This window comes from Lissotriton helveticus, chromosome 5_1, assembly GCF_964261635.1.
Source record: "Lissotriton helveticus chromosome 5_1, aLisHel1.1, whole genome shotgun sequence".
In the NCBI taxonomy this organism is placed as follows: Eukaryota; Metazoa; Chordata; class Amphibia; order Caudata; family Salamandridae; genus Lissotriton; species Lissotriton helveticus.
The window spans coordinates 1,934,175,782-1,934,199,205 of record NC_136065.1 but is presented as its reverse complement, the minus strand read 5'-3'; the positions used below and the strand labels follow the sequence as shown (position 1 = coordinate 1,934,199,205).

The following is a 23,424-nucleotide window of genomic DNA, read 5'->3' as shown; positions in this document are numbered from 1 at the left end:
CTCTCCTAGTTGTCTCGATTGAGGGGGTGGGGTGAGTTCAAATAAATGTAACTTTAACCTGTGGTGCAAGGAAAGGGGCAACATGAAATTCAGACTGTCTATTCTTGATGAACTCGACTGAGAGAACAAGGTAAAATTTATAACAGAAAATTTTATTCAAGATTTTTTCAACAGACAACCCTTCCAGCAAGGAAAAAAAGACTACAAAGGAGAAAAAATAAACGGCAGATCTCGGGAAGGGAAACTACACTTCTTATCAGGATTACACAATTACACTCTGCTTTCTGTCCTCATGCCTCCTGAAACCAGTACATTGTTAATCAGCACGACGGCAACATAAAACTCTTGGTCTCGCTAAAGAAGGTACATGGACTAAAAACAGGTTCTTACAACAACAGGAAGAAAAACACAACAGTCTAGTTAACAAGTAGAAACTAAAAAAGTACAGCTTTCTTTTTCGCATATAAATACATTATGATGTTGGGTGGGGGGATAAATAATACTAGAAACGGGAAAATAGTTTAACTGGCTGTAATAACCAATAAATATATAATATGGTGTTCACCAGAACGCACACACTCACAGATCTGAAAGACGCTACTATTCAGTTGGCTGAACGCCTTTCAACAAAAATTGTGTTCACTCATTAAATGTAAACTAAGTGCAACAAGCGGGGTCCCCAGACCTGAAAGCACTCACACCTACGGAATATAAAAAATGATCACCCGGCTTTCAGCTGAGGACACGCGGCTTGTTAAAATATACCCTGTTTTCACGTTAAAGTGGATCAAGAACATGGAGCTCTTCTAGTGATGAAATGGCTCCTCCTGCAGAGTGGCCTGAGGGCTTTAACTCGGGAGTTAAACGAAGACATCACTGTTTGTGGCCTAAGGGGGCGACATGGACTGGGTTGTTCAGGGCTGGCAAATAGAGCTCTTGGGCATTTTCCAGTTTTCTTGCATAAACATGGCCTTACAAGTTTTTTGGAACCCCTAGAACATATTTGAGTTAATACAAATTGGGCAAATTGAGTGTTATTCAGAATGTGTGTGTGTGTGTGTGTGTCTATAATTTGAGTGGTATTCCGAATGTGTGTGTGTGTGTGTGTATAGAGAGAGACACACACACCCTTTCTTGTGCAGTATTATTTGTATATATTTGGACTTGGCATACACATCCCTCCCTGAATTCAAGAATGTTTCTCAATGAATGAGAGAAAGATGCCACCGTCAATTGAAATGGACATGTGTGTTTGTGTGTGTGTATGCCTCCTGTTTATGCTGTCTTTATGTGTGCTTTGTGTGTCTGCAGCCGTGTGCAAATATTATTATGTGTCCATCGCCTGTCTGCCCGTTTGTGGATCAGTTGTCTTCACATGGGTGCATGTGTTGTTTGTGTGTATAGGTCGGTACTTGTTTGTATCTCTTTTCTGCATGCGTGTTTTTATTTATGTTGTGTTTGCGCGCTTGTGTGTCTGTCTCCTAGGACCTTACTTGTGTGTGTTAAGGTAGAAATGCGCACACGCAGAGGTATTGGATATCGAAGAGGTTAGTCGTGCTTTAAAGACACTGCTGTTTTAGATTAGCAAAATTTGACCCAAAAATGCAGGGAAGGAAAAAAATCCTCTGAAGAACACAGCTTTACCAGGTGAACAGCGTTGTTTCAGTGTACTCCTCGCACAGGGGTCCTTTCGACTACCCTAACATGGCGCCCCCCTGTCTTCCCCTCAGTCCGCTTTGCCACACCATCACAGATGGGTCAGTTTGGGTGCCTCCTGCATCCGTCCCTGGGATGGGTGGTGCGTGGAAAGGTCTGTGTAGGTCGGATGTGGGTCGCAGGGTCCGTGGTGCTGGCCGGACCCCATGGCAGGCCCCCCGCTGTAGTCCATGGGGGGCGCCTGGTGATGGGGCAGGTGGTTGAGACCATAGAGCGGAGGCCCCGAGGCGGGCATAGAATCCACATAGTTGCCCCCCACGTACACTGGGCTGCCTTGCATATTGGGGGTCCCATAATTCCCTCCATTGCCCTGTAAGCCGTGGGGGTCGTACTCAGACGCAGTGTTCCCATACTTCTGCTGCGACGGGCACCCTTTGATTGGGTTTTGGTAGCTGGTCGCCATGGCATAGGCATTCTGGTGGGGTTTGTTGAAAGGGGGCGGGGAGGGAGGGTCGTAGTTGCTCATGCCATGCATGGCGCCCATGAAGCCGGCCGAGGACTGCATGGGCAGGGGCGGGCTGCCCGTGGGCGAGGGCCCCCCCGAGGAGCCGCCCATGCCCTTGATCTTCTGGTCTTTCTTGTACTTCATGCGCCGGTTCTGGAACCAGATCTTGATCTGCCGCTCGCTGAGGCTCAGCAGGTTGGCCATCTCCACCCGGCGGGGCCGGCACAGGTAGCGGTTGAAGTGGAACTCCTTCTCCAGCTCGACCAGCTGCGCGCTGGTGTAGGCCGTCCGCGCCCTCTTGGAGGCGGCCGACGCCGAGCCCGGGGGGCTCTTGTCCCCGCCGCAGCCCGGCTCCACTGGTGGAAATGAAATAAAAGATAATTACTACACGCAGAAATTGAAAGCATCGTTTCTTAATAAATCCTGAAGCAGGCAGCCCGTCTTAACCCCCTCCCCATTAGCCTGCACTCTATAAGGCTGGCGTTTATTAAGAGGCTTGTCCCAACCCTGCCCTGCTCTAGGAAAATTGGATCATGTCAGGCAGAGCCGACTTTTACGGCCAATATTTATGATTGGATTATTGTCAACAGATAACACTTTTAATAAAAGGTGTCCTTCATGGCTGGGAATTAGACTACTGTGGGGTTCCTCTCATCAGCTTCTGCCGTGGGTCTTTTTGTGGACACAGATCTTATGTACATGAACAGATAGTGTTTGTTTGTGCACTCCCACTGGCTCTAGAATGTGTATTAGCTTCAATCGGGTGGGCCTTCCCTACACATTTGCACACAGAGATAGGGCATGCCCCAGCAGCAGACAATGTGCTCTCAGAGGTCTCCGGGTACAGGGGAGCGAGAGGAGAGGCAGACCTCATGTGGGACTCATCCAAGGAACTACTGCCTTCGTGTATACTTGACCGTAAAATATAATACAGCTACCAAATCTACACCTCGCGCTGCAACGTGCAGTCTTCTGGCTCGATATTTGACAGTGGGACAAGGTGTGATGTAACTGACTTACGTGTAACACACGCATGCCTGCGATGCATTGAGTGTGCTGTGCTACCACTACTGTTGAGTATGGGGGGGGGGGGGGGGGGAGTGAATGAACTCGAGTGGGTTATGGCATGATGCCCGCCACTGCCACCACATTGATTAATGACAAGCACATTCCTTTCAGAGCTTCTGCATATGTGATATATGTCATGTTGTTAGCTCTTGTGCAATAGTTACAAAAAATCAAATCAAATCAAGGCAATGAGGTAAAAACCAAATTACATTTGCCCTAGGAGATTGTCTTAGTTGATTTCCTTGGTAAAATGACCATTCAATCATGACACCTGTGGAGCACATGGAGATAGTGCACTTGCTTCAAAAATAATTTTATGCAGCAATAGTTATTATATTTTCACTGGAATGCTGTTTAGACCATGCCAATGAAAATAGAAGTAGCCCAATGAAACATGTTATCTAGTCGAAGAGAGTGTCTTAATGTGGATTCAGATCTTTATTAGTTCACCCATGGTATTACCTACTAAAACTGTGCTCTGTGTTTAAGCAATATGCACAAAAAAGCAGCGTGCTATAAACCATATAAGATTTGTGTTGATAAATATTGTATGTATTCCCTTCCGAGAGAGAGAGAGAGAGAGAGAGAGAGAGAGAGAGAGAGAGAGTTGAGGCTGCATGGTTTGATTGGGATTTTGCCTTTCATGAGTTGTGTCCCCTCCACACATGAAACAATGGTAGTCAATAGCATGGTATATAGATATAGACAGATAGGAAAGATAGAGAGACAAGGTAGATAAATAGATAAGTCGGAAGGTAGGTAGATAGATAGTAATTTTTGTCTTATGTTGATTGTGGGGATTAGATTTGGCGAGCCAGCAAATTAATAGGAAAAGCCGAGCCAAGTTCTAGCTAGGCTTTAAGAGCCCTTAACACAAGTGAGCTGTGAACACTCCTGGCATATACATTGTGCAACAAATATCACATACAATATGATAGAATACTCCTTAAAATAAAAAAATGTGTAATTCTTAAACTTGCAGAAGCATTTCTCTTTAGTAGTGATTTTTTTCTAAACATGAACTTTTCATGTCCCCTCTTCGCCTTTAAAATGATGCAATTACTGCACCCAGAGTCCCGTCAGTCGTCATGTGTACCCTATAGGTGGCCTAGGGTGGTATTGTAGATGAAAAGTCTATTAAAACATTTGGGAGAGAGGTTGCATACAGTGTACTCCCTAAACTGAGGTGTTTCAAGGAGCTCTCAGAAGTGATGGTGAAAGGAAAAGGAGGCCCAGTAAACACAGTTGTTGCTTAGGATCACATTATTTTATCATAAGGGATTCTGGACTTGATCCCAGGTTTCCTGGTTGTGCACTTCAGACTCTAGATGAGTATTTCTCTCTCCCATTTTAAAGCAAAGTTAATGCATTGACTTTAATTCTTTACTGAGCTACAAGAGTGCACTGTGTAAAATAAATACACAAATTATTACATAATCAAGGTGAAACAAAAAAACATTTTTAAGAGATGGTGACTAAATGGGGAGGTGGGCAGAAATCAGGGGAGGCCTGGCTCATTTGTGGCTCGAGGTTTGAAGGGGGCCTTGAGATGTGCCAGAGCCAGGCATCTAGCACGAGCCTTCCCCACTTTTAGTTGGAATGATCCATGAGGCCGCCAATGGGGCATGTTTCCCCCCTACAACTTTTATAAATGGCATATTAAATGCACTCCTAGCTTCTGCACATATGGTCTACGGCATGCAGTTTTTCATGTGCCTTTCTTCCAAAATTATATGTAACCAAAATGTGGATGCAAGGGGTTAATTTTGTGCAGTGAGGGAAAAGCACATTTAAGAAGTCTGACTATTAGCAGACTGGTTTACCAATGTAAAATCACTGTACCATGCCATTTCTGAGGCAGCAAACATTGTTTTTACATGTCAGATTTCAATTTACTGTGGTAATAAGACAGAATTTGTACTTTTGATTGCACTAATAAATGAAAACCCGTGTTTGTTAGTATAGTTGCTCTTTAAATACCAAGCAGTATTGGGCCAAAAATATTTTCACTGACTTGGCATATATAAATATATCTTTATGCCATGGCAGTAAAAATACATGTGGCACAATAACATTTGTTATCTAGGGAAACTTTACTAGTAAACACGCAGTCACACTTTTATTACTACAGTGCGAAGGTCAGACTAAAGTACTAAAGTTTATTACCGCAAAATAACATAACTGACATGAGAAATACATTTTACAGCTTCACAGACTGCATGTAGCAATTAGTTTACACAGGGAAGCAACCCCACTAATAGCATCATGATTTTACCACACTGCACACGTGTAACCCCTTCCAGCCTGTGTTGGTTGCTCCTGCACACATATTATGGCATCAGCCATATATGCAGGTGCACAGGGTATGAAAGGGTATTTATTTAGTACCATTGTGGAGGGAGTTGAGAGACATCCTGACCCACTCGTGGCTCTGCTGCCTGTGAGTCATGGCCCCTCTGCACACTTAACAATGGTGATACATGGCGTGTAGACTGTGCGTGTATGTACACACACAGCACACGCGTGCATGGAGGTTCCGACCCCTCTTGTCATCGGTGCCACCGTGTTATTTACTTCCACATTGCCGCGTGTCATGGCTGACATGGCAGTATCTGCTGTGATGGCTGTGAGTGCTCGGTTGGAGGTGGGATATACCTGTGCTAGGGGAGCTATGTTTCTGCTTGGTGTTCTGTCTTGACTCCTTCATCCAGGGGAAGATCTGCTTGGTGAGGGTGGTGCTGGAGCCCTGCTTGGCTGGGCCCTTGCCGCCGCCGCTGCTGCTGCCAGGCTGCTGCTGCTGGGTGCTGCTGCTGCTGCCACTGCTGCTGGTGTTGGTGGCAGAAAGAGGCGGGGACACAGGCGGGGGCTGCTGGTGCTCTGGGGGCAGGCTAGGCCGCATGCAGCTGCCATTGAGCTCCTTGCTCTTGGCATGGGGGGGCAGCGCGTTGCCCAGCGCCTGCAGGGAGCAGGCCGACCTCTGGTAGTCATTGTCAACGTGGGAAGAGGGCTGAAAGCTCTGCTGGGGGCCATCATAGCCGAAGCCGTTGGCCCCCTGGTAGGAGTAGCCCCCGAAGAGCGTGGCGTTGTCGTAGTAGCTGGTCTTTTGCATCACTGGGCTTCCCGGGGTGTGTCTCAGCGGCTACCAGGGTCCTGACACCCGTGTGGAAGAACATTGGCACCCCAAGGTCACGTGACGGCCCCGCTCCACTCGTCTCTCCGAAGCTGACCTGAAAGGTTACAAGAGACACACGGGGTAGTAGTGGGGCCAGAGATCCATCTTACAGTCTGAAAAGCACATGACATCAATGGCTTCTGCACACACAGGCCTCGCAGATGCGGGCTCCTTCCTCTCACTGAACACACTGAAGCTATCTTATCACCATCAGCACCGCAAACCATTCCCTGCTTGGCAGGACTCAATGCACAATTAGATAGGGGCAGCCTGCCCTTCCAATCCTAAACTTTAACAGAATAAACCATATACAACAGAACCGCAGTTTATAACCAACATCAAGGGTCAGAGCTGTTATTCACAGAAAAGAAAACATAATGTGCATTAAGTGTGCCCAATTCGGAAAGCACACGTCACCCCCTAATGTATCAACATGAGTATACATATCTGTATCTAGCAATGGGCCTCCGTGTGACGTGAACACCCACAGAAAGGCAGTGAGAATTCAGCAAACGCGGTTTTATCCTAGCAAGTTAGAGACGCTGGCCCAGCTGTGCCCTGCTTTCTTCCCCTCTTCTAGGACCGGTTCTTGTTTATTCGTTCTTGCTGTGCACCGAGCACACAGCCTCCCATAAACCCGCGAAGGCCTGCGTTTTGTGTTCCCTTCTCAAACACTGTACAGCCCTACCGAGGTAAAATGCACCGAATAATAGGCACTGTCTAGTGTCCAAAATGATGTGATGTATGGGGGTCAGTCGAGCTGCGGACAGGGGTTTAAAAGGCCTGGGCTCTTTCTGTCATTCTCGCTCAGCAGAATTTCGGCAGCAGACACAATGTCGCTCGGGCCTGGTGTCTCTTTAACGAAGCTTGATCACAAACAATGCATTCAAATAAAATTGGTTTGCGTAGTTTTGGAAATTGTCTTTTTTTTCCAGTAAGAGGAACCCAGGTTAAATAAATTGGTGGAATAGCTCAACCAGCATTGAACTGTATTTTGTATTTCAGGAAGACAAGCACCTGCTTTCCCAAAAAATATGCGACTATTTCATGTCTTGCGAAACGAAATTTGAATACCTGTTCTTAAATTTACTGTTTCTTGAAAGTCGCATAAAACCGTATATTCTCGAGATGCAGGCACTCATACTTTATACCGCCGTTCGTTCAATAACTCCGCATTTGTGACAGCAGTTCTTACTCCAAGCACAGCTACACAAAGCCGTTTCCACCAACGAGTTGCACCGATTCGCAAGGCCCAGGCATGAACCCACCACAGTGTTTATTTAAGGGAGAGTTTTACTGTACACGGGGACATTTGGGGCCTAGGCAGACGCCTTTTCTGTTTTGCTTTAGATAGCCGCACGGGGACGGGGGACAGGCATGTTTTTTTAACCCGGAGCAGCTAAAAATAACAGTCATAATAAAAATGCATTTATTGTAAAAGCCGGACGTGCTGTGGCTTCGCGGCATTTCTGCATCATCTTTCATCCGTCACAGACGTCACTCATTCATCTCTGTCGCAGACGACGCTATTCTAATTATTTACTCCAAGGGATTGTTGGAAAGCTCAAACAGAATAATAAATAATAAATTATACGATGTCCCAATTAACCGCGGGTCTGATATACCCTGGTCTGGTTTTCAGAGTTAACAACATTTGTAAGTTCCAATCGGAAAAGAATTGCAAGGCCATAGAGGCGGGGGCAGCTGTGGGCCTCGCTCTCAAGGAAAATCTATAAAATAAAAGGTAAATCTGGGACACGGAATGTTAGGAGCAGACGAGAGGCGCTCAGGTTTGGAGCAGGACATAAAAACCCCAGGAAAACGAAAGAACCGCGAGGGTGGATGTCTTCAGAAAGGGGACCGGCTCCGTGTTGAAAACCACCTATTCTTTCCCTTTTGAATTACTTAACCTTTATATCCAGAGCGCACTTTTTTCCCCAAGAAAAATCGCCCGCACCTGGGATAATTAGCAAAAAAAAAACACAGGCTATGGACAAAAATAATCATTCGTTAATATAAAAAACGACAACAAAATACCCACAGACGCTCAAAAGAAAGAACGGCCATGGCCTGCCCGAAAAATACAGCACATTCCTTCGAGTTCAACCCTCTCGCACACAACCAGATTCCAGGCAGGAAAAAAACAACACAGCCTTTATTGGGGGTGGGGGTAGCAAAGCAAAAAAAACGGGGGCGGGGGGGGCTGCACAGAGGGAAAAGACGAGGCAGTCCTGCGTGGAAGGGAAGCTTAAAGCTTTGTGAACTCTGCCTGAACCTCGATGCAAGTCATAAGCCCATAAATCACCGGGACATATACTCCGCCATTCACAAAGTGAGAGCCTATTTGAGTCCAGCTTACCTTAGCCTCTGACGACGCGGAGAGCAGCCCCGGCAGACATGGAATATATCGCCCACATCCAGCGCCACCCAAGGCAATCAATAGGCGAGATATCAAGCCCTCCTTTTGGAGAGGAAAAAACATGTGAAGGAAGGAAGGAGCGGAGAGAGGAGAGGAGGGAGGAAAGGCAGCCAGCAATCCGGGCAAGAGGAGGCAGGAGGGGAGGGTCGGGTCGGCCTGCCCGGCTCCCGCGCGCCTCCGCCGACAGGGCTTCACTCCCAGATCCGCTGCACAGCTCAGGGCGATGAGTGGCCAGGCTCCGTGGTCGCCCCGCAGACTCGGTCCGCCCTGCTGCTGGCTGCTAACAATGGCCTCTGCTTTCCCCCCACCAGCAGGCACAGGTCCACCAGGAGCCAGCTGCAGGAGAGAGCGCTCCCTGCACGGCTGCGGGGAGAGAGGCTTGCAGGCGAGGCATTGGGAGGAAAAAATACCAAATCTGCCTTTCTTTAGGCCAGGAGATAGCCGGGCCCAAGCCTGTCCGTGTTAATCCTTTTTTTTTTTTTTTTTTGCTAAACACGGCGTCACAAGCAGAAAGGGGGATATGCTAATGGGGGCGACGTGGTGGACGGAGAGGGCTCGAGCGTGAGATCTGGAGTGAGATTCTCAACCAGGTGTCACTCCGGAGCATTTCAAAGAAGACTCCTATTTGCAGATGTGTTTTGTTGTTATTTAAATGGCATCCGGCCAACCTAGTGCCACTCGATGGTACGTATCCCACTTCCAGTGCTGGGGGAAGGGAGCGCGGGAGGGGGTGGAGGTAAGACCTGCACCCTGAAGAGTTAATGAAAACCCCGCGGAGGTCTGATTGGAGGTGCGAGGTGGGGGAGATCTCAATTTAAAAGGAGGGTGCCAGGGGTCCGCGAACAGATCGGTGTTGTTGTGATCCCAGTGTGGGCCTCTTATGAACTTCAAGGCTATCTGGGTGTGAAGAGTCCACGCGCAAAGAGCCCGAAGTTCACACCTGCCCATGGGCAGGAGGTGTCTGCACTTCAAAGCTGGACTCATATCACACGGGAAGCGTCATGAGAGCATGTAAATCACCGAGCCAGGGCCTTGGTGCACTTCCTGCTCGCCCTAAACACGTGCACGCAGGCTAACTTCGGCGCTAGGCTGGGGCGCGCGCACGCACGCACGTGCGCGTTCACACAGGAATTCCTAAGGAGCCAGAGCAAAAAACAGAAATAGACATGCTCACACATAAAGGTGCACTTAAACAGTCATGCAAGCAGACATATAATGCTCAAGATACAAGCATTATGAAACATAAGACACTTGTACACATGCAAGCAACACACATACTTCAGCAAATAAACAGACAAATGTTAACATAACGAGACCAAAGCCGATAAGTAATTACATTAAAACAAAGTGAAACACCCTATTAAAGTGCACACAACAGAGAAGCAGCATGAAGATCCACACGCAGACAGACACGTGAAGAAACAATGCATTTATACAGGAGGCAATAGAAATACATCTGTCAACAAATAGAACCATACATAAACACACACATACACACACGTACATAGCACAGCTTACACTCTTAAACACACACACGAATAAACACAGCAGTTGATGTAAACATAGTACAAACATGCAACCTTATGTACGTACACATTTGCATCCCCCAAACACGTGCAAGCAGAAACATGTACGCAACACATCCATATACACAGCACGAAAATGCCCTCAGAGGTACAGAAGCTTACATTCAAGCATGACTAAGCACAACATAGCTGTATAAAGGCGCCACGAGGCCTGTTCAGGAAATAAGACCCAACAATTCCTGCGAAAGCAAATGAACGCACACACACACACAAGTGTGACACGAATACGACGCATGGTCACAGGAATACACGCACACACACCGACAGAACAGCCGAAACATGCAGATAAGCACCTAGGAAGGAATGATCCCTGCAGTAATCACGCCCTAACATGCATATGTTGCACATTGAAGCTGTAGTCACAAAGTAGGAGGTATAGGCACACACAGAGACATAGAAGAAGGTTAATAATGTCCACAGACGCAGCAGCAGTAAACAGGAGACATACATACACAGGTACAGACACACTGGCATGAGTGACAAAAACACACTGCGCGGACTGAGCACACATCGACACCCGTAATCATAACTGCTGACAGACGGATACACACAGCACCATACACAAACATGGATGGTCACAACAGCAGCGACACAATGACAGCAAGGATGGACACAAACATGTACATTAGACACCCACTCTTACACAAATGCACACACCACAGCACAGCCATTCGCATATAGAAACACGTAGGCGCATACACATCTGGGGATGAACATACACCACACGCAATTGAGGAAACAGCCTTGAATGCCCACAATAAGAATACCAAGATTCAAACGCACGCGCAGACTTAGTGCATGGGGGAGGGATACCCAGAGATACACACACACACTCAGAGGCACGAAAACAGCGTTGTAAGCATTAAAATACACTACATGCTTCCAGTCATATAACGACACGACATGCATTCGAATGCTCGGACATGTACAACATGCACAGCCGTGTACATACAAACACACATATGCACATGTATTACAACACACATGCACTGAATGAAACTCACAGAAACCGTTACACTGAGACGTGGAAGTGCTAGCAGACAGAAAGAATATAACATGCAGTAGTCGTATATCAAGATGCAAAGCAAATGCACGCACATCCAGAGAAGCACAATTCCCATAAGCAGGCAAACCAATGCACTGCCATAAACCCCACAAAAGCACATTAGAGATATCTAGCCTTACTAACGCCAGTCAACTCCCAGAAACACTGGCGGAACGGGGGCAGAAATGCCCTGCTGCCTACTAACAGGTACCTGCTCTCCGAGTAGGCCAAGTTGTGTGATGACATGCAAACCGTGGGATCTGCCGGCGTCCCGGCCCCATATTCAGCACACTGTGCACAACAAGCTGGGTAGGAACAGAAGAACACCAACCACACAGGCCGCAGGCTGAAAGCAGAGAAGTTGTATTTGTAGTAGACACAGAAGGGAGAGGCCTCGCACTGCGTGGGCGGAGGGAGGGTTGGAGGCAGAATGTTAGTGTCTGCAAATTTTTTCTGCCTCACTATTGTTTGGCCTCCACAGCGCTCTCGTTTGCCTACTAGTTTCCCCAGGCGGATCTGCTGACTGCAGGCGTGATAAGTGAAAGGAAAGCTATGAGGACCCCTTGAAGCGGGAGCAGGCTTCCACGAGAAGGGAGCAAGTGGGCCTAGCTCCCACCCACACTGTGGGGCCACTGAAGATCCAGCGAGTGGGGAACTCTGGGCCTAGCCTCGTCCTGGGAGGTGCACACAGGCATCGCTTTCGTGGTCTACTTTTGGACTTGTCTCAGATTGAGCTGATCAGCTGGGGGGGGGGGGGGGGGGCTTTTATTCTCAGAGAATCTGAAACCCAAAGAATGCCAGCCTCTGGCTCGGTCGGGGCCTGATCTTTAGTGAGGCCTCGAAAGACGCTGCAGAACCCTTCTCCGGATCTGGAAAACTCACTACTGTCTGCCCACTCGGCTCCCCATCTTTTCAACCTTCACCTTACACAACTATTGGTGGAATAGGATGCATGTGCGGCAAAGCGGTGTGCAGGCCTGCACCTGGACCTGTTACGTTGTATGTTTTGTATTTCAGCATTGGGATCTATTTCAGTATTTGTTTCACGCGCAAACATGCAATATGGCCATGTTAAAGCTGTGTGCGAGTGCGCGCGCGTGCATGTGCCAGTGTGTTTGTAGGGCGCCCGATAACTTTGGATAAAAAAAGGGCAACACGTAGCAGTCTCTTGGGCCCTGCATCCGAAGCACAATTTTTTATGAATGCAGGCCCAGAGCACACACTTTGAAGGGGATCTGAGAAAAAACAAGGATGTGTTAGTGTCCATTGCCTTGCAGTGGGGGTTGGCACCCAGAAACCGTGGCTTCCGTATCTGTGACCCTTGGTAGCACCGCCTCGAATAGCGTTATATATGATATGTGCATCTCTGGCGGTCATCGTTTGCCCCGCAGCAGGTCCTACGCGACTGCAGCAACGTGAATAAAATGGCCGCACCGACTCACCCACCAAGAGCCGTCCTGTCCAGTGAGTGTGGGAAGGGTGGCGTCCTGGGGCAGAAGGGAGGCTGGGAAAGAAAGAGAGAACAGGAGGCAACGAAGGACGTGGCCTCCAACTCAATAAACAAGTTCTGGTCTGAAACTATCCAGTGTCTGAGGCCCAGAAATCCCCAGAGGCCTGCGTGAAAATGTGCAGTTGTTTTCTTACACGTGAAGATATGACGATAGAAATAGCGAAATCTCAAAAAGGATATTTTCGAAACGTATCGTAAGTTAGAGTCTAGAATATTCACTCCTTTACGTTATGTGTGAATTTAAAGACGCCGTTGTGTCTTAGTGTCCCATAGAGGTTTCATGTCTTATTTTTTCCATTTAAAAATATATTTGAACTGATATAAAATTTGTATTTTCAGACTATCACATCGGAAACAACGAATCGTCAATCCAACGAAGAACAAATTCGTAATAATATACACATCGAAAAAGAACTGTTTACCAAATCGCTCGCAGTCAACTCAACGAAAATATAACGTTTAGTTTGGTGCGTCCATGCTTAAAGCACAAAGCGACTGCGATTTGGCGCCACACACATTTAATGGAAACAAACGCGCTGTTAAAGAACCCCAACTCTACACTTTATTGCTCACTTTCTCCGTTTTTCGCGAACATCCCTAGTGGAGCACCAGGGAGCGGGACAATTTTATTTTATTTTAATTTCCCAGGTTTTTCTATTCAGTGGAAGCAGCAGCCCCAGGAAAGGCAGCAGCGCATGGAAGTTATTTTCGTTCTGGGACACGCGAATAATTCATAGGCCTTCCGCATGCCGCTGTTATTAATCTCCCATAAAACTGCTCCTCGCACACCCCTGGCCCCCACCCGCTCCCCTCCGCACATAAATCACACTAGGCTTCCCCTGACCTGGCCAAGTCTGCTGGCTGCAGCCAGATATTATCTTTTATTATATACACTCGTTAACTGGCATTATTCCACGCGCCTTACACCGAATATTGGCTCTGTATAACCCGTCAGCAGATTATAAATAAAGATTGGGGGCGGCATCTGGCAGTGAGAGAGGCCTGCCCCTCTGTCAATGAGTCAGTGTTTCGGAAAGCGCCGAGAAGACCGCAGGGCCCATTGCAGCGCTAAAACCACCACTACAAGGCAAGAAATAGCGTGGTACAAAGGGTCTGAGTTAGGTGAACTAGCAAACATGAGATCTTCATGCGACTGCCTTGCGCCGTGGATATTCATACATGACTATTGTATGTAGTGTATTACACACGTACGTATACAGCCTGGCACAGTTACGTACACACGCACTCTCTTAATAGGCTGTCCACTGGGCGTTCGGTGGCATCTTGATTCGTGCACTGTCAGTCCATACTTTAAAGTGTCAGACTGCGTAGTGGCTTACTACAGTCCGGTGATGGACTGGAGACAGACAGAGGGACAGAGCTGGAACGACATACTCATACTTCGTTTTAGTCCTTTTTGATAGTGAGGGCCGTTGAGAGGGTTGGCACACCCCAGTTTTAAAGTTATGGGTTGCTCCAGCATTCGCCAGGTGTCTGAAGGGGGGAGGGGGTTGGACACCTTTTCCCGGATACACACAAGCCCAGGCCAGTAGATTATGTGCATCAGTCGCCTTCTCTGGGTAAGTCCCTGGCAGAGAGCGCACGGCCGGGCTATCCCCTTTCACCCACTTACTGCCATATTAAACAAAGATTCTAGCGGGATGCGCTGCACGCTGCCTGCGGCCGGTCTCCCGGAGTGGTTCCTCTCTCCTCTCCTCTCCTCTGCTCTCGCTCTCTCTATCGTGACGTTTGCTTAGAAGAAGTAATAACTCACCAGATTAATGATCAATCCACGGAAGTGCTTTTCGAGCTGCCTCCGAACTGTGAAACCAAAGCCGGCCCCTGTCTGCAGCGGGACTCCCCTGCACAGCAGCCAGGGCTCGGCCTTCGTCCAAAAGCCCTTCTGCAGGAGATTCGACGGCGGTCAGACACGGTCCCGGCCCTCGCAGGGCAGCGGGCTCCTGTTTTCGGCTCGAGGTGGACCGGAGGCCGGCGGAACACAACAGGGTCTCTATTCTTCCAGATGGCCCCCCAAAATAATGCTTGTGATTATGCAAACACGTGACCGACCGACGTCAGGGTTTCTCTGGTTCACAGTGGATCTGTTCATCAGGAACTTTTTCGGCCTCCAGCCAGCCTACTTCTGGATGCGAAGATAAACTCCCAGATTTGGCCAACTCAACCCAAAAGGCAAAGAAATCATCCGGGTCGCCGTTCGGGTGCCCTCCGAGGAGAAGTGGAGCTGTGTATTGGCGCTTCCAGGCGGCGGAGGAGCGGGTGGCTGCCCTTGGCACCGAGGCGAGGTCTGGAGGCCCCAAGCTAGGGGCAGCTCACATCCTGTTGCAAGGCCAGGGAGGAGCTGGGCCTGCGAGGACCGTCTTCCCTCTCTCTGGGGCCGATAACCTGAGCTTGCACTTTGCTGGCGAGGGAGCTGGGCGGTGGGCCGGCGCACACCCACGCTCTCTCACACAGAGGACAATAGTGGGCCATCTTGCCGATTTAACAGCGGCCTGTAGCAAAATGGTGTCTTGTGGGTGTATGTGCTGTTTGATGTTTGGGCGGAGGCCTCCGACATTCAGAGGGGATGTTTCCCTGCTGAGTGAGCAGTTTGCATTGACCCGGCTCTCCGTCTCAGTAGTTGTAGGAGCCAGATGTGCTAGGCAGGCAAGTAGGCACAGTGTAGGAGCCAGAGACGAGGTGTTCCCATATACCTACAAAGGAAGAGCCAGGCAAACTGCAGCTACTCACTGGGAAACGGCGAGCTCATTGGAAACGTCTGTGTGCCAGGCTCGCCCTGCGCAATGTCCTGGCCTCATTGATGACATTAGTAAGTGTTATGCAAGGCCTAATCTGGCCTCAGTCACTAGAGTCTGACTTCACTATCTTACAACTGTGTTTACAGCAGATAAGCACTCTGACAGGGCGAAACCGCGGTTTGCTGCATTTTTTTTCATTTGGAGGTTAGTAATTGTGGGTTCCGAATAAGATACCCAGGCCTTTAGGCACGTTGTATACAGTCCAGGCGTTTCCTTTCATCTCCACAAAACTCATCAGCATATAAAAAGTGGCACATGGGTTCACACAGCTCCCCGCTTGTTGAGCTACATAGTTAATATGTAATGGCTGACTCTTGAGGGGGCCTGGCAATCTTTAACAGGGTGTCAGTGACCCGTAGTATGCAGCCCGTTGACCGGAGCCTTGCAGCTCCCAGCACAAACCCCTACCCTTTCCGAATCTCCTTGCTGCCCGTCTTCTAATGCCCCCGACAGGAGGGTTGAGAGACCACTGTGGTTGGTGTTTAAACGTGTTAGCAGGAATAAAGCTCCGCTGGAGAGGAGTTCATCCGCCTAACAGGGCCTTATCAACAGACCACAAGACCTGAAATATGAGCCTGCGGAAGGGGCCCGATTCATAAGACAATTAGTCTGCCATATGCAAATGAACAGAGAGGCGAGTAGATCTGTTAAAGGCTTCCTAGCAGTGGAAATCTAAACAAACACAGGAGGCAGCAGCAGAGATAGTTTAGTATCCAAAAATGTCCATTAATATCAATTTACTTCAGTGGCAACTCTGGTTCTTCATGAACTTGATGATTTATGATAAAATCAATGAAATTATGGGCACTCACAGCCCTGTGGTTTCTTCTCAGATTTCATTCCTGAGCAGATCAGGCGCTTGGTAAAAAAGAAAAAAGCCGTCCGAGTTTAGCTGGAGGCCAGCAAAAATAATTCGAAGGCAAAGGAAATGTAATGCAAAGCAATTTTCAGTAAAAAAATCCGCCGCCTGGGATCTCAAGTCTTACTCTTGCAATATATATAGCGGTTCGCCTCGGGAAATGAAACGCAATTGGTCTATGCCTCGCGTTCCACAAACCAAAGATGCATTGTCACATGGGAGCAATTCCCATGACACTGCCTCACAAATGGATTTGGTCCGAATTGCTAAAGGGACGGAAATAAATTTACTAACAAATACGTGTGTGTTGTGTGTGTAAAAACGAAACCGCTATTATTGTTTTCTCTATTTTGATGATTGTAAAAGTTTAGCTCTCCTACCTCATCAAAGGACTGCCCCATCACCTGACTTGGAGAGACACACGGTTCTGATCCGAAATCTCGGCTTGCAGCAGTAAATCCACTTTGAAATGTACACTTTGTGTCATGTATAGAAAGATCCCTTCGGTTCGGAAAATACACGTCTACTAAAGAACCTTGAATCTTGACCGTTAAATGCAGAGCTCCTATTTTTCCTGGTTAAATACTTTATTGGAAGCTAAAAACCCTGGGCTTATATGTTCCAAGTGGAGTCCATAGGAGAGTTCATCAGGACAGTGAAACATAGGAGCGGAGGACAGTGAAACATAGGAGCGGGGTCCCAGGACCCGAGAAACAAAATGCGTCGGATGTTCTCCTTTGCCACTCATAACGAAAAGCAATTCATCGAAACCAGATCAGGAGGCATGAAAGGGCGGACTTCAGTCTCAAGTGTGGCCCCGGGAAGGTACCGCTTTCACTTCTGTGTGCAGCCAACATTTGGGCGTAGACACGTCATTTGGTTCTGACCCCACCCCTCCATTGAGGATGAAATTGTATAGCGTTGTCAGTATTTATAAAGAAACCAGGTCATTTTCTTAAAATGGAAAACAGCATCTCAGCATTTTCTTTGAACTAATAACAAGCATGGCTGACAAAGGAGAAGGGTACATAGTGCAAAGCTATAATGGGCTAGAACACATGCCCGATGAACTGAACGAAAGAAAGAAACACACAACAGGGCCCCAGGAAGAGCTTTGTTTTTTTGTCGTGTTTTCCCAGTAAAAAGAACACTTGTAATTAGGAGTTAATTCATGTAAACAAAACTTCGTGAGGCCATAAATCACATTGTTATGTTTAACACCCTCTCCCTCTGCCAGAACAGCACCACTGCAGGGCCTTTCCGAAAGAGGGTGGAGGCGATAAATGAAAGGTAAAAAAAAGACATTTCCTCCAAGATCCTAGATATAAAACACCCGAACGCGCATAAAGACACAAGTATGCGGCGTGTGATTATATCACACACTCATATTCAAAATAAACAGTTAATAGCAATACAGCTCAGCTGTAACATATGTAATGCAGGCACTTTATAATAACAAATACTTCGAGTGTGGGTGTAATGTGTGCACATAATACACACTTACACACAAATGCATTTTTGCTATCGCAGCTGTTCATCTTCAATACTTTAAGCTGATTTATTCTGCCTTAAGACATAAAGCTTCCACATAACCAAGATGCATGTGACATGCTTACCTGTGAGCGTACTGCGTGCGGCCTGAGCAGGGGGGCACCTCGCCGGGAGTACCTGTTCTGGGGAGCAGACAATAACAACACTCAGAAGTGGAATTAGGAGCGCGAGCTGCTCTAGTCAAGCCTTCTACGACCCCCACCCCACCCCCAGCTTGTGAGAAGAGCCCAACCCAGAAGAGAGCGCACCCGGAGCACCTTCCTGGATGCTCCTCCCTCCAAGACCCCCAGCCCCCAGGACCCTGCACTGATGGACACGACTGCGAGAGACGAGTAGCAAATGGTTTAGGGGGCATTTTCAGGGTTTGCAGGAACTGGCCTCTCGGTGTCAAGGTCTGAAATTGGTTCCATATGCCGATTCCAGGGGGGACCAGCATCACAACATGAGCTTTCCTGCCGTTTTTTGAGGATCTTTTTCTGCTCAGTTTTGCTTAACCCACGAAATAAAGTTTCTTTTCACCTTGTCCCACTCAGAATCGATTGACTCAAAGGCACGGGAGCTGCAAATCTCGGCTGGTAGTCCGAGTTATTTATTCTAATATTCTTTGCAATTTATTGTCAACGCCCTGCCGTGAAAATGTGCAAGTAGGTGTGCGAGATTCGAAGAGGCGTCGGAGACAAGTTATGTCAACGTAAATATTGGCGAGGGAGGGTGGGTGCGGTTTGCGTGGAGGATCGTTTCTGGGGGCAAAACGCTGGTTTTTGGAAGGGTTTTCAGTTTAGTTGCTACCCTGTTACTTTTTCCACGATCCACAGTCCTGTGAGGATGTCTGCTTTACACTTCCACCATATTCACAGCAGAACCAGCAAATTAGCAAAGAACAAAACAAACCTCCTTTAATACTTTGTAAAGTCGATGTAATGCAACCCGACTTTGCAAGTGTATATTATCTGTGTTATCAGCAGTCCCTAAGCTGTTCCTGTGAAGTTTCGTTTAGATGTTTTGCCACTTAGGTATGTAGTGCCTTTAGTGCTAACAAAAAACAGCAACGATAATAATCATAATAAGAAGTGACAATAACGATTTATTATTTTTTATTATTTTTATTATTATTATTACATTATTAATATTAATATTTTCTTGGATCGACATATATATTAAGAAATTAAAAGCATGCAAGAAAGTCGCCTAATATGCCACAAAATCATTATTGTTGTGTTTTAAATAACCACTCTGTGCGATTTCCTTTTTTCCAGTTGAACATTTCTCACTATAATTGCGCTTTTTTCATTCTCTTGTGAAATTTAATTCTTGTTGGATTTTGGAAAGTCATCTATTTCTCTTCGTTAATTGTATCAGTTGCAAAACAACATGAAGCTGACTCTAACCCTTTCATTCCCCACCCCTGTGGAGCACGGGAGTGTGGATGGTGTTTGCGGGTCATGGCTGCTTTTTTACTTCCCTTTGTTTCCCCCTTCGTTTTAAGAAAAACACGAGCGGCTTTGTCTGAGCTTAATGCCCATGGTTCAAATACTGAAAGACAGTTTACGTAATACAGCCCAGTTATGATCAGCATGAAAGCAGCACCTTTGTCAACACTGCCGTTCCCTGCAAAGATACACTGTTAAAATAGATAGAAGATTGGCGACGAGGACAACGTTCAGCACAAACACTGCAAAAGCACAGTCTGCGAAATGGAGTCAAATAATCAAGGGAAACATCGATGTTATTTAGTGGTAATTTGTATTTAAAAAAATCAGAAACATCTTATGAAACGATTCACACAAGAGCATCGGATGGAAAGAAAACTAAAATGCACCTGGATTTTTGCCTAAAAACGGAACGTGGATCTTGTTCCTGATAAAAATAGTGTCACATTTTGGACAGTCCCCACAAAAAAATCGGACAAAGAATTCCCAAAATTAACAATACTATACCAGAGAGAAACGATGTTCAGCCCAATTTCTACATAAATGCTAAATCTAAAATTGGCACGAAAATAAAAACAATTAGTTATATAAATGCAAAATCTAAAATTGGAACGAAGATAAAAAACAGTTCTTAATGACAGTCATGTAGATCCCATGTTCTCTCTCTCTGGCTGTGTGATTTTGCACCCTAGTGGTCCGATAATGGCATAAACAAAGGCTCTGAACACAAAAGATCACCTTCGCTGGAGCAGTGTTTGCAGGCCTGAGTCCGGCTAGGAAGAGATAGTCATTGAAATGCGAGAGTTTTGAAATAAGGCTCGGCTTGATAAATTCAAATACAAATAGACCCGAATTGTAATTAGCATCGATTCCTCCCAGTTTCCCCTGCGCAGGGAGTGGATGCTGCTGTCAAATCAGGCAGATTTGCATGGAAATCAAACTCGTTTCCTTTATGGTCACTCTTAACAGATGTGGGCAGCGTCTGATATGAAAATGAGATTTATTACCCAGGGCTAGTGCCTGGCCGTGTGTTTATTCAGCATGGCTGCCTGCTCGGTGCGGAGCCAGGGCCAGCCAGTCCTCGAGCGACCTAGCATGGATGGGCACTGGAGGCACAGCTTGGCACAGCGAACGGTGATCTGGCGTGGTGTGGCCCCATGGACAGTGCCAGGAGCAGTGGTCGAGGGTTCTACCAAGTAGCACAAGTCGAATGGAGAGTTACCGTGCACTGGGGAGGCGCTTCATACACATTTCATCTCAAAGCATCACAACCCCATGTCAAAGTCCTACTTATGAATCGCAAACTAGCAACTTTAACAAAGAACGCCCACCAGCTAGCCTTCTTCCACGATAGAGGCATGCCTACCTCAAGGCCTTTTCGATTCGAAATCCTTTCAAAGCATAAACGTGTACATTAACAAAGAGAGCTGAGAGTCAATGCTTAATACCTGTGCTTACCTCTTAACCAGGCTGTGGAAGCTCAGCCAGAGAGGAGAGGCAGATGGACAGAACCGAGGGTTAGGTGAGTTCAGAGATTGTGTGATGATGTGAGAAACTGAGTGTTTGGAAGGAAACTAGAAAAAAGTCAAATATGAAGGGAATGGGGAAAGGAAGAGAGGGGAAAAAAAAGGAAAGATGAACAAAGAAGCAAACCAAACAAGCAGGGGTGAAATGAAACAGAAGAAAAGAAGCCAAACGAGTGAATGAAATACAGAAGTGTAGGGTCGGGGCCACAGAAAAAAGAAGAAAAATAACTGGCATGAACCAGAAGGTAGAAGTATAGAGGAGCTAAAAAGGAGGACTCACAACAGGAAAAATCAGCGAGCAACCAGGTAAATAAAAAATGATAGCAAAAACAACGCTACGGGCTCATGAAAAATGTAAAATCCACGGGTTCGTCCTCCATCGATTCTATGCAATAAAATCACATTACTTTTACAATGTCAAGCTGGTGATGTGATCTCTCGACGACACTTTGCCCACCTTCTAGCCGGTTACTTGTGCCTGCCTCCAGTATATACCGATTGTGGCCAGAGGCCACGGATCCTATCTTCCTAATGCCCCTTTCCCCAGGTGTGTACAGGTAGGACAGCTGCAGAAGCAGTCTTGCCTGGGGCGAGGTGGGGAGACCTGCACAGGGAGCGAGGCACAGTGGCTTGGCTTACGTCAAACACATACATACCCCTCATATTCCTGGAAATTATAGCGTGACATTCAAGCATATCTTTCCTCAACAAAACGTGTGGTATCCGGCTGGAGATTCTGACAGCCAGAGGCCCCCATCATCTCTGCCACCAAAGCCATAATACACAAATGACTGCCCCACATATTGAACACATCTTTACATTCTTGTGCACAACAATGCGAGAGGCAAAAAGAACAATTGATGGACAGAATGCTGCACAATGACAAACATTCACCCGAGTACAGAGAACTGGGCCGAAATCGCATTTGCATGGCTACAGACATAATGCTTACACGCTGTACATACAGTGTATTGTACACTTTCAGACTGCAAGATAATTGTGTAAATGCTATGTAGATTACCGTGTATAACCCACATCACTAAAATAGAATGCGCTATTATCAAGTACCACACACCGAAATCCATCATCATTGTTACCCCGACGCACAACACCGCAATATTATGCACCGTTGTGCACTTCACAGTGCTCTGGGAGGCCCTTGATCTCACCAACACAGTACTTTGCACAGTTCTTTTCACCACTAAAGCTGTCCTTAGGGCCCTTATCAACACAACATACACATCATTGCCAGCACTGCAATAGTTTGTGCGTTTCTCATTAGCACAAAAGAGAAGCCGTTATCTGCATCACAATGCCCCACACAGTCACCATCATCACAATAGGATCATCTGGGCCACAATACCGCTCAAGTTCTCATCAACACTTCCATACCCTTCAAACTGATAGGCTCCACCATTGTAAGCATCATCAAACCTTGCACAGTTCTCACTGTCACAATAATATCAGGTGGGCCACAAACACCTGCACAGTCCTCCGCACCACAACCTGCTGCACCATTATGGGCACCACACTATGCTGCACGTGGGTATCACTACAATGCACTCCGTCATAATACCCTACACAGTCATCATCACCATAACAGGTTGCACCATTGTTAGCACCATACTAGGCAAGATGGCCAGCTGTCAGCACCACAAAACCACCCACAGCCCTCCACACCACCTTAAAATGGATTATACAATATCCCTATTATTAGCACTACAGTACCCTGCACAGTCCTCACCATAACAATAGGCTGCTGCTATCGCTGCACCACAATACCATGCACACTCTTTCAGCAAGACAATACCCCAGCCGCGGCCCATGGAGGAAGTTACGGTGGGGCAGGGAGGTGGAGAGGGAGGGGCAGAGTGGTGGGTGCTAAAAACCCGCATATGGATAATTGCAGGTAAGTAAACAATGTAATTAATAAAACGAATTTCGTACCGCGCACTGCATCGCATTTTGCGATGCAAGGCGCGCTACGAAATTCGTTTTATCAATTAAATTGTTTACCTGCAATTATCCATATGCCGGTATAGTAAGATGACCACGAAAGACGCGCCGTTATTTAGCATCAAAATACCATGCCCAGTCCTCCTTGCCACAGGAGGCTGCACTCTCATCATCACCACACTATGCTGCACACTTAGAGGGATCACTACAGTGGGATGCATCATCGTCTTCACCACAATACCCCCACACAGACCTCATCCCCACAGAAACTGCACTATTATCAGCACCACACTATGCCGCACACAGGAATCACTACAGTGAGATG

General features: G+C 47.1%; 1 protein-coding gene and 1 long non-coding RNA gene across 42 annotated transcripts in view; one reads left to right on the top strand and one right to left on the bottom strand.

Moving 5' to 3' along the window:
• Window positions 1-23,424, top strand: part of LOC144756055 (uncharacterized) — a 1,542,626-nt gene that overhangs the window by 1,473,846 nt on the left and 45,356 nt on the right. The gene's annotated exons all lie outside the window — the stretch shown is intronic.
• The window catches only part of HOXB3 (homeobox B3), a 68,805-nt gene continuing 45,512 nt past the window's right edge, over window positions 132-23,424 (bottom strand). For all 5 annotated transcript variants that reach the window (XM_078645544.1, XM_078645547.1, XM_078645546.1 and 2 more), the window contains 3 exons: window positions 18,253-18,309; window positions 5,885-6,456; window positions 132-2,517 (listed from right to left, as the gene is read on the bottom strand). In XM_078645544.1, the coding sequence (XP_078501670.1) occupies window positions 1,748-2,517; window positions 5,885-6,338 (1,224 nt within the window). In that variant the 5' untranslated portion in view covers window positions 6,339-6,456; window positions 18,253-18,309 and the 3' untranslated portion in view covers window positions 132-1,747. The remainder of the gene's footprint in view (window positions 2,518-5,884; window positions 6,457-18,252; window positions 18,310-23,424) is intronic.